This window comes from Phacochoerus africanus, chromosome 5, assembly GCF_016906955.1.
Source record: "Phacochoerus africanus isolate WHEZ1 chromosome 5, ROS_Pafr_v1, whole genome shotgun sequence".
NCBI classification, from domain to species: domain Eukaryota; kingdom Metazoa; phylum Chordata; class Mammalia; order Artiodactyla; family Suidae; genus Phacochoerus; species Phacochoerus africanus.
In genome coordinates this window covers 52,744,273-52,755,693 of record NC_062548.1, presented here as the reverse complement: position 1 = coordinate 52,755,693, position 11,421 = coordinate 52,744,273, and the positions used below count along the sequence as shown (strand labels likewise).

Genomic DNA, 11,421 nt, shown 5'->3' with positions numbered 1-11,421 from the left:
GGATGACAAAAGACAATAGAAAAGCAACCATGTGTGTAGATAAGTATATATACAATTACATAACTATATCTACATACACACTGTTTGTAACAAGAATAAGAACTGTATCGGTATCTTTAATTCTTTAAATTCCATTAGCCCAAGCTGGTCGTGAAGGTTGCTGGATCATTTCTTCTTACTAAAAGGCTTCATCCACTTAATAAAACAAGAGTTCAGAACTCACAACTTATTTCCTTGAAAGAGAAATACCTTTCATTTACCAAATTGTGGAAATAATACCCGAGAGACAGAAACATGCAAAATAATTTCATGATGGAAATATCCAAGGTATAAAAAGCAACGTTGAACTCAGGAACACTTTACCTAAGCGCTTGATTTCTATAGGCAGCTGCCTTCATCAGCTGTGGAACCACTAGGAGTCCTAAGTTATGAGCAAGTGAGAGAAAACATCATCCATATGATGAAAATATTCAGATACTATCTGGCCTATGCATTCAGTCATGTGTTTCTGGACGAATTTCCCAACTGCTGGCTCCATCTCTCTCCACAGCTAAGCTGCAACGGTTCCAGGTCACCCTGGCCACCAGCCCCAACCGTGCACTGTGCGTTGATCTCTAAGAATAAGGCTGGAGAGGGAGTTCCCATCGTGGCTCAGCAGTAATGAACCCGACTAGTATCCACGAGGACGTGGGTTCGATCCCTGGCCTGCCTCAGTGGGTTAAGGATCCAGCATTGCCGTGATCTGTAGTGTAGGTCACAGACACGGCTTAAATCTGGTGTTGCTGTGGCTATGGTGTTCGCTGGCAGCTGTAGTTCCAATTTGACCCCGAGCCTGGGAACTTCCATATGCCGCACCCATGGCTCTAAAAAGCAGAAAAAAAAAAAAAAAAGGGCAGGAGAGAGCTTTAATTGGGTCTTATATGCACATGAAATTCCTCCACCACCTGCCATGACTCACGTGAGCCAGATTCCACCTGACACAGCCAAAGAGGACCTAATTAATTCAGTGGCTGTGAGTGTCTCTGCTTGGGTCAGCCCACAGCATCAGGTTATTAATCTGTTCCACCCAGATGAACAGGCTTATGAACATGTAACCGGGTGAGCTGGGGCAGCTTCCAACAGTTACTTTCATTCCCAATTTTGAAAATGCTAATGATGATTTCAGCATGGCTTTGTCCAGATGCTAGGCTACCGTGACAATGACCACTGGAAAGTGTGGGACAGAGGAAACTCCTACTGACGGGCTGAGGTGCAGGACGCATGGCCAGAGCTGTGGACTCAGGGTCCTTGAGCTCTGTGTCCAGCGGACGAGGACAGACCTCGTGACCAAAAGGTGAGCAAAAGCCCTCTCAGCACTCACCCTGAGGCTGTGCTTTGTACCTGCAGCTCCTCGCTGTCCATCTCCTTCCCTGCACCTGAGGGGAAGGTGACATGCAGGGCTGTGCTGGCATTCCCCGGGGACTGTCCCTCCTATCTGGGAAGGGGCCGGGGAACCGTGCTGGGGAGAAACTGGAGACAAGTTGTCACTCAGGTCAGTGTCTGTTTCACTGTGGTAACAACAGCAACAAAAAAGTAAGTGAAATTCTGGAAATGTAAAGCCACCTGACCTCAGCAGTCTTAAAAGGTGATAAAAGGGCCACCACTTAATGGCTTCTGATTATCGGCGTCCCTTCACAGAAAGGTGGGTGGTTGGAAGGGGCGAAGCCTGGAAGAAAAGAGCAGGGCACCATTTCCCATAACTCTTGCGTGGAAGGACCCTGTGTTTATTGCAGGTCAGTAGACGGGGCACTTGTGGACTTAAGGTCTGGCCACATACTGCCACTTAGAACCAATCTGGTTAACACGAGAAACAGTCATCCCATCAGCTCTAACTGCCTAGTACTTTTGAGCAACTACGCAATTTAAACTTTTACAAAGAAGAAAGTCCAGCCCATGTTATAGTCATACGTGCACCCCATTTTCTCAGTGTCTACCAGAGCCCAGACCCCATAATGGTTTTTAAGGCCATAATAAATCCAAAACTTTGCATTAAATTTTCTTATGTTCTCCGGTCTTCCTTATGACCTCTGTGAGACTGAAAGTTTGTTTTAAAGTACATGTGTTACAACAAAATATATTTAAAGATCTCTGAAGTGTTCTTTGGGGCTTTTGAACTTGACTGTTTACATGGACCCCTGGTACCTTTTCCCGGCCCATGATCTCATGCCACCTAAGGGGCAGCCCTGGACAGAGAGAGCCCTGGAAATCAGGTAGGAAGACTGTTAAAGGAATGTCATAAGCATCTGAGGGGCAGATCTTGGAGGGTCCAGGGAGGGACAAAGTGGCTGGACTGCTCATCCCCAGTCAGAGCCACCTCCCAGCGCCCAGAGTCACTGAATGCATCACTTGCTAAATAGCGGACAAGACAAGACAAGATCTCGCTCTTTCGGGAATCCAGGGAGAAAAGTGGTCTGGCCACGTCTGCTCAGACAGAAACCAACGTTCTGGACAGAATTAGCCATCTCTTCTCACAGGCCTGGAAGCAAAGCTCTCCAGGTGGGCTTTTAGAGGATACTGTCACCACTGAGGCTTTTCAATGACCCCTGAATTCGCTCTGACAGTAAGCCGCAAGACAGGGCTGGGACCAGACCCGATTTCTGTGGTGTAGACCAACCGGACAGAGCAACCAGCTTCTGTCAACCACTTTTGCTCAGGAAAATAACTCATTTTGGAACAAAAACCTTTTTGCACTAAACTCTCCTGAAATCCACAGACTTGCAAAGGAGCACATACTGAATTAAGCTGCTCCCGTCATTGACCAGAACCCCTCACTGCACCACTGAGATATATTTTGGTTATAGATTGAAATCACATGTTTAACTAAGTCTTCCAAAATGTCTCGGTTTCATTAGAATCACAGTAAAAACACTCCCCGTCCCCCACTGTATCCGTGATGAAAGTTGAGATTACGACAAAACAAACTGGTTCAGTGAACACACTGGGTGACAAGCTTCCCTCTCCTGCCTGTCCCTTGGAGGTATATACTATTTTCCAGGCTGGGAAAGTGCGAAGCGTTCGCGCAACTCTATGAAGTATATGGCTTTGTTATGTTGCCAATGTAAAACATAGCTGTGAAAACAAGGGTGAGATTGGAGTTCCCTTCATGGCTCAGTGGTTAATGAGCCCAACTAGGAACCATGAGGATGTGGGTTCAGTCCCTGGCCTTGCTCAGTGGGTTAAAGATCTGGCATTGCTGTGAGCTGTAGTCACAGACAAGGCTGGGATCCCGTGTGGCTGTGGTTGTGGCTGTGGCTGTGGTGTAGGCTGGCAGTGTAGCTCCGATTTGACCCCTAGCCTAGGAACCTCCATATACCGTGGATGCAGCCCTAAAAAGCGAAAAAAGCCCAAAAACAAAAAACCAAGGGTGGGATTCTTAAACATCTGTCTGCAGGAAGATTCATGAAAAGCAGCACATCACTGTCAGGATGCCAACAGCTGATAGGAACCTGCAAAAAAAATGCATGAGACAGACATCTGTGCAGCCCTGGACACAAAGGGACGGCTCCGGGCTGGAAGGAATCCCCTCTACGGGGTCAGGAGAGCACCTGTAGCTAGAAGACTTCAGGGAGAGCTGGCGGGTAAGGCCAGAAAAGCTGGGGTCCAGGATGGCCCTGCTGCCCCCAAATCTGTATTTACCTGCCGCTGTGTTCCGGCGCCTGGGGGCCTCCCAGTCAACTAAGGAAATAGTGCAAGAAAACAAGGTGCCTCCTGGGGCTGCTCCTCGGGTCAGCTTTTCTTGGACTGCTCGCTCAGGAAAGGTGCTCCACGGCTTTAGAAAAGTGTGAATTTTAGAAATACACAGAGCAAGGCCCTCGCTGGGCAGCGGGGAGCAGAGATGGAGAGGCCAGGGGCTGGAGAGCCCTCATGGGATGTGCTGTGTGTGTGTGTGGGGGGGGTCTGTGTGACCACAGACACAGCTGGGTGACAGTCCAGAGTACGTCCTCTCCCCTAGGGACTTTCACAAGAAATGCATGTGCCTGTGACACAGCAGCTGTGACAGGGACTGACCTTCCAGGGACAAACCATGTGTCAGGCGTGTCACTGAGCCCTGCAGCTGAAACCAGCCCTGACTACTGAGGTGCCCACGGTAAAGACAAGAGTGACATTCAGGAGCTATGCACCTGTTTGTAATAATTTGCTTTTTTCTCCCAGCTCTCCTTTAAAAAAAATTTTTTTTTACATCTTTCTTGAGTTTATTCCTTTGAATTCCATTTCTATATTCAAAGCAGTTGTCAGAACTCGATGGCTTAAAAAGGGACGGACACCACGGCCAGCACTACCTTACAGCTGCAGGCGGAAGGCCGCTGCCTCCAGGGCACCTTCCAGCATCTCCGGATGCAGAGCCGGCTGGACAGGCGGGCCTCAGGCACCCGGCGGGCAGCGCACAGCCCGCAGCCCAGGCAGCACCACCTTGCCCTTGCGGTGCAGGTCGCCCTGCGCTCCCGTGTTGAGCCGCTGCACCAGCAGCTTCTCGTAGAGCAGCGGGTGGTAGGCGCCCAGCGTGCAGGCGGCGTCGTAGTACAGCTCATGGTAGTGGCACAGCTCGGTCTGCCGCTCCGACGGGACGTACTCGTAGACGTGCACCTCGCTGCACAGGCTCATCATGAGCAGGACGCCTGTGGGGGAGGGGAGACGGCCGTGAGCGACTGGGGAGGGGCCCCCGCTGTGGGGGCAGCACCAGGGTCCTGGCCTCCTTGTGAGTCTATGCTCTGTCTTCTTCACTGCCATCTGAGACCTGCCCTTCCCACTAGATGCGGAGGATTTGAGGTCAGCTCTGCACCCTATTCATCTTTTGTTAGGAGTGGGGAGCAGGGTGTCCAGTGGAGACTTAAGGATCCATGCTTGTTGAATGATTATACCATCTGCTTTCCTGCTTTTGAAAGTGGGTGGGTGGGGGTGTTTCTGAAGTGATGAAAGGGCAGGGGGTGGCCCAAGATGCCTGTTCTGCCTTCCCTCCCTTGTCATCCTCACTTTGCGGCTCTAAGGTTCTAACTTCCAGTGAGGGGCATGTGTGCAGCTGGTTTAGGGACCTGTTAAGACTTGAGACTGTTATACAGTCTTTTGTCCTTGTTGACCACTGGGAGTCCAGGACCAAGAAAAGAAAAGATAAAGTGGTTGAACATCAGGACAGGACAGACAGACAGACCTGCATCCCCAAGGGAGAACATCACTGTCACACTGTCACCTTCCACCTGCAGGCCCACCTGATCTGTAAGGGGAGGACTGTGACCCAAAAAAGGAATGTGTTATAAAAAGCTGACTATCAATCAAACAGGTGCTGGACAGGGAACAGGTGGAGACACAGAGTTTGAATCTAATTAAAATTATTTGCTCACTGGAACTATCAATATTAAAGTTGCTTTCATTTCTTCCCCCCTCCCCAAAGTTTCAAATAACTATAAAACTGCATCATCACTGAGCAAATCTCATTCTGGATCTAAGCTAAAGAGCTTTTCTTTCTTTCTTTCTCTCTTTCTTTTTCTCCCTTCCTTTCTTTCTAGAGCTTTTCTTCCTTCCTTCCTTTTTTCTTTTCCTTCCATCCTTCCTCCCCCCCCACCTCCTTCCTTCTTCCCTTCCTCTTTTTTTTTGGGGGGGGGGGAGGTCACACATGCGGCATATGGACATTCTGGGCTAGGGGTTGAATCGGAGTTGCAGCGACCACACCAGAATTCACAGCAATGCCAGGGATCGAACCTGCATCCTTAGGGATACTAGTTGGGTTCGTTACCACTGAGCCACAACAGGAACGCCCTAAGAGCTTTCTTTTCCTACTTCCACCATCACCTTTGTTAACAGCCTTCAAATGTAAAGAGATACATGCTTAGCCTTTTATGGAAGTATAGCCCTTGTTACGAAAACATAGTCACACAGTGAGTTCTGTTACAGACAAGGTTTGCCTCCAGAGGGCAATCGTATTTCTAATTAATCAATCCTGTTTGCACCATGAAAATTCCCACCACTGGAGCATGCAGAGGGAGGGGAGTGACCCCTGCCACCTGGGGATCCAGGAACTTTCGGGGGCACTGAGGTCTGAACCTGCAGGCTCCGCCAGGTGGGTGAGGGGTGGAGTGGATGCTGCGGGCGGGGTGGGGAGTGGCAGAGAGGACAGTGATGTCCCATTTAGAAGATGTTAGCACGTGCCTGACTTGACGGCCACAAGGCTGTGGCTGAGAGTAAACCATGGTCCTAAGGCGAGGAAAGAGAGTCTTCAGGTCAAGCTCCAGGAAGTAGAGCTGTTCCAAGGGCAGCGTCCAACCTTCAGGTCATGGTCAGCCCCTCCTTCCCGCCTGGTCCTACTGGCTCCCTCCTGCCCTCCCCCTTCTGTGGGCCAGTCCAATGTGACCGTGGTTCACAGACCGTGGGACCCAGAGTGAACCAGGGACCTTCCTCCCAAAGTCACCAAGGGGTGGGCACCAGCCTGGAGCAAGGCACAGATGACAGGACCTCTGCTTCCTGCTCAGCGTGGCTGCTCCACGAACACTTCTCTCTTGCCCACGAGACCATCCATAAGGAACTGACACAGTGGATGAGAAAGCCACATGCCTGGAGAATTACATCCTTCCATTCCCGTTACCCACCTTTGATGAGCGAGGATGCCTCTGCTGTGTGTGTCTCTGGGCGTCTGAGGAGCCAAGGATGGCTCAGCATTTGCCCATCAGGTTCGCGCTGGCCCAGCCCGGCTGCCCTCCATCCCTGAGGTGCGGTGTGGGGCCACATCAAAGCATCACAGCCGCCTGTCCTGCACGCTCTGTATGTCCTCTATCTGCACACTTATTACAACAGTTTAGCTGCAGCCCCATGAAGAGGCTTCCAGGCTGTGTCTTGCACAAAGGCATCTGATACGAGCCTGGAACTGAGTCTAGAAACCACATCCCTGTTACTGTCAGCCCATAACACAGCCTCATCCAGGGGGACTGTGGCTGGTGCGTGCCAGGTGTCGCCTCTGCAACTCTGGTCTCCAGCGGCGCCAACATTATACTTAAGGGATGTCCTTATACCTGAGGGATGTCGCTGTCCCTCCTCAAAAGCAGCTCTCAGCCTTCAGTGTGAAAGGGCAGCTTGCTTTTCATTTTCTTTTTTCTTTTTAAGGCCGCTCCCACAGCATATGGAAGTTCCCAGGCTAGGGGTCGAATCAGAGCTGCAGCTGCTGACTTAGGCCACAGCCACAGTGACACCGCATCCGAGCTGCATCTGCAACCTATGGTTGTGGCAGTGCCAGATCCTTAACCCACTGAGTGAGACCAGGGATCAAAGCTGCATCCTCATGGACACTGTGCCACAATGGCAACTCCAGCAGCTTGCTAAAATGCAGATTCCTAGACTTGTCCCTGTCCCCAGAGACCTGGGTTCCACTGATAAAGGTTGGGGTCCAAGAAACAGGATTTTTTTTTTTTTTTTTTTTTGCTTTCTAGGGCTAGGGGTTGAATGGGAGCTATAGCTGCCAGCCTACACCACAGTCACAGCAACACGGGATCCCAGCTGCGTCTGCTCTACACCATAGCTCACGGTAACACTGGATCCTTAACCCACTGAGCAGGGCCAAGGATAGAACCTGCATTCTCATGGATCCTAGTCGGGTTTGTTAACCACTGAGCCACAAAGGGAACTCCAGGAAACAGGACTTTTAACAAGCGTTCCTAAACTGTCAGTGAGGAGGGGCCATTCAGAAAGTTCCTATTCGTCACAGGCCAGCACTTCTTTCAAATACAAGAACAAGGACCTACGAGAAGAATGATCATTCTTCATCATGCTAGGATACCATGCTATGTCAAATTGCCATCAAACCTTCCAAATACTGTCAGTTTCTACAATGGCATAGTTGTAGACCAATTACAAATGTTTCTGGACCAATGTTGGTTCACTGAGCATGTGTGGGGGACCAGGCTGGGCTCACATGTGTGTTCTTTGAAAACCTCTGCTATAAGGGATCCCCACACTGTCTCCTAAGTGACTGGACCTCTGTAGCTTGGACATTAATCTCGGTGAAACTGCTACCCACACCACCTATGAAGGACCTTGGGGTACTTCCCGCCTGTGTTAGTCCTGCCTACTATCGTGGCCTTGAAGAGCTGCTAGATGCTGGAATTCATGACTGTTTCCTAGAAAGGCTTCCAGAGAGTGTGTTCTTGCTGCTAGTGAATGACTGCATTAGAAATCACGTATTTATTAGACAATATAGATTTTTGTCATAAGATTGGGCCGAAAGTTATGATTTCACTGTAAGTAGGTACACTTTAGCATTTTCACATATGAGTACTTCATATTTTAATTTACTATTATTTTTTGGCCATGCCCATGGCATGTGGAAGTTCCCAGGCCAGGGATCAAGCCCACGCCACATCAGTGACAGGATTGGATCCTTATCCCACTGCTCCACAAGAGACCTCTTAAATACTTAATATTTTACTTATTATTATTTAAAACATTTATTATAGTTGATTTACAATGTTCTGACCATTTCTGCTGTACGTAAAAGTGACCCAGTCATACATATGTATACATACTATATATATACATTCTTATTCTCACCTAAATATTTAATACTTTAAAATGACCTCTAGAGCTTCAGAAATACAGAACCTTGCCAGGTAGTTCATGGCAGTCCAAACTGAAGGCCAACAGAGGTTCAGGAAGTGGGTACTTATCTTGAGGGGTCTGCCTACTTCTTCCTGTTTTTTGCTTATCTGATAAAGATATGGTAGCAATGGTTTTCCACCTCATTCTGTGTTCCCCTAGGAACGTATGGGTTCCTGTGACCATCCTACTCTTCTTTCTCCATCTTTTTTTTTTAAATGGCTGTACCCCTGGTATTTGGAAGGCCCGGACAGGAACTGAATCTGAGCCGAAGCTGAAACTTATGCTGTAGCTGCAGCAATGCCGGATCCTTAAGCCACTGAGCCGGGCCAGGGATCGAACTTGCACCTCCTCAGTGACCCGAGCCACTGCAGTTAGAGTCTTAATCTACTGCCCCACAGTGGGAACTCTCACATTCTCATTTATTAAGGCCGATATTACATAGAAATTTGAGTTTAGATTCAGATTCTGTCACGTAATAAATAGGCCACTAGTATTACATGGGGTTGAATCTTCACATTGCTTTTCCTGTGAGTTAACAGCACTTAGCTGAACACAAAACCCTGAAGGGAAACCTCTTCCTGCGTTAAAAAGAGGGACTAGGTGGGTGGCACTGTCTGGAGGTGCCTAACAGGTGTGGCACAGTGCGGAGAGTGTGGTAGAGAAAGGGGGTGTGGGCAGTACTGACTGGGGAAGGGAGGGGGACAGGACTGGGAGAGACCAGGGCCTTCAAGTACTGTCAAGGCTCTTCACCTAAACTCAGCACGTATCAAGAACTGGGGATTTAGAGAAAGTTTCTTTGAGGAAAATAAAAGGTAAACTGAAGACCTGACCTTTAAATTTAAAAAAGGTGGCAAGCCCACAACCTCCAGTTCCTAGGATGACTTGAAGAAAGCATCTCGGGAGTTCCCTGGAGGCTCAGGAGTAGGGATCTGGCATTGTCACTGCTGTGACTGGGATCGATGCTGTGGCAAGGGTTTGATCCCTGCACGGGGAACTGACATGCTGCAGGAGTGGCCAAAAAAAAAAAAACAAAAAAACAAAAACCCAAAAAATAACCCCCCCCCCAAAGCCAAGAACTAGTAGAAAGCATCTTAACTATTGTACTGAGAAAAACATCTAAGCATGGCCGCCAGCCTGTTTTCCGAGGGGCTGTGATGCCTTGATGCTGGGCCCTGTCATCCATAAATGATGTAACCACCACCAACATGTTTCTCAGATGATCCCTGAATGACACTGATCCGGGGCCCTGTCCGCCACCTCCCACCCACCTACCTCCCCAGTCCGCCTCTGGGTTTGATGATTTGCTACGAGGACCCACAGGGCCCAGCTCATGGTCAGTGGTTTATTACCATAGAAGGTCACAAGGGAAAACCAGCAAAAGGAAAGGCACACCGGCGAGGTCCAGGGGACACTGGGCGCGAGGTTCCGGAGCCCCCTCCTCCCCCCGTGGATTCGCGCAGGCGCACTCGTGGAATGCCTCCCTCCAGGGGACACTGGGCACAAGGTCCCGAAGACCCCGCGCAGTGGACTCGCGCAGGCGCACTCGTGGAACGCCGCCGTCCAGGGAGCTGTGCAGCGACTCGGAGCTTCAGGTTTGGAGGCGGAGCTGGTCACACAGGCACACACCAGCAACCTGGCCTCCAGAGGAAGCAGGTGCTGGGCACAGACCCCACTGCTGCAGAGACGGTGTGGGCACAGAGACCCAAACCTCTCAGGTACGGGGGCCAAGGGTCATCTTGCCAGCAGGGCTCCTTGATGATCAGCAGTCAGGCCTGCACGCTGAACCCTTTCTGCAAAGATCCCACCATGTGTAAACTCAACAATCACCTTCTTTCCTACTCATTTACCCGAGCCAGCCCCACAGGGGAACTCACATCTGGCTATGCTAAAACTGGTATTTTTATTTTTATTTTTGCTATTTTAGGGCCACACCCGCTGCATATGGAGGTTCCCAGGCTAGGGGTGGAATCAGAGTTGTAGCTGCTGGCCTATATACCACAGCCACAGCAACGTGGGGATATCAGCCACATCTGTGACCTACACTGCAGCTCACAGCAACACTAGATCCTTAACCCACTGAGCGAGATTGGGAATCGAACCTTCGTCCTCATGGATACTAGTTGGGTTCCTTAACCACTGAGCCATGACAGGAACTCCATATGTATGTATATATATATATTTAAAAAAATTAATTAATTTCCTTTCTTAAGGCTGCTCAGGATTACCTAAAAAGCAAAATGAATATAAGTCTTCTAATGCTGTGTGGTTCTGTAAAGATTTTTTTTTTTGTCTTTTTAGCTACTTCCTGGGCCGCTCCGCAGCATATGGAGGTTCCCAGGCTAGGGGTCGAATTGGAGCTGTAGCCACCGGCCTACGCCAGAGCCACAGCAATGCGGGATCCGAGCTGTGTCTGCAACCTACACCACAGCTCACGGCAACGCCGGATCGTCAATCCACTGAGCAAGGGCAGCGACCGAACCCGCAACCTCATGGTTCCTAGTCAGATTCGTTAACCACTGCACCACGACGGGAACTCCTGTAAAGAATTTTTCAAAACATCACTTAGGGAACCTTTATGTTACATCATTTTGTTTATGGACTATCACAAAGTAACTGCTTTCCTCGCTCATCAAATTTTACTGCTTTCTATGTGGAGCCAGACTTTTTGAGAGGCAGATCAATATTTAGACACCTTTTAATGTATTTTTCCAAGCCAGTAAATGGGCATGAGGCCAGCTCTTAAAAATCTTTTGAACATCATTCAATTCATGTTGTTTCTTGGGCTAGTTTTTCACAAATGAGTCC

At 49.3% G+C, this 11,421-nt stretch overlaps 1 protein-coding gene across 1 annotated transcript in view; it reads right to left on the bottom strand.

The window, feature by feature from the left end:
* Nucleotides 1-3,351: 3,351 nt before the first annotated feature.
* ST6GAL2 (ST6 beta-galactoside alpha-2,6-sialyltransferase 2) overlaps nucleotides 3,352-11,421 on the bottom strand; it is a 71,077-nt gene continuing 63,007 nt past the window's right edge. Inside the window, exon 6 of the mRNA XM_047781305.1 lies at nucleotides 3,352-4,655. Coding sequence (XP_047637261.1) covers nucleotides 4,402-4,655 — 254 coding nt within the window. The 3' untranslated portion in view covers nucleotides 3,352-4,401. The remainder of the gene's footprint in view (nucleotides 4,656-11,421) is intronic.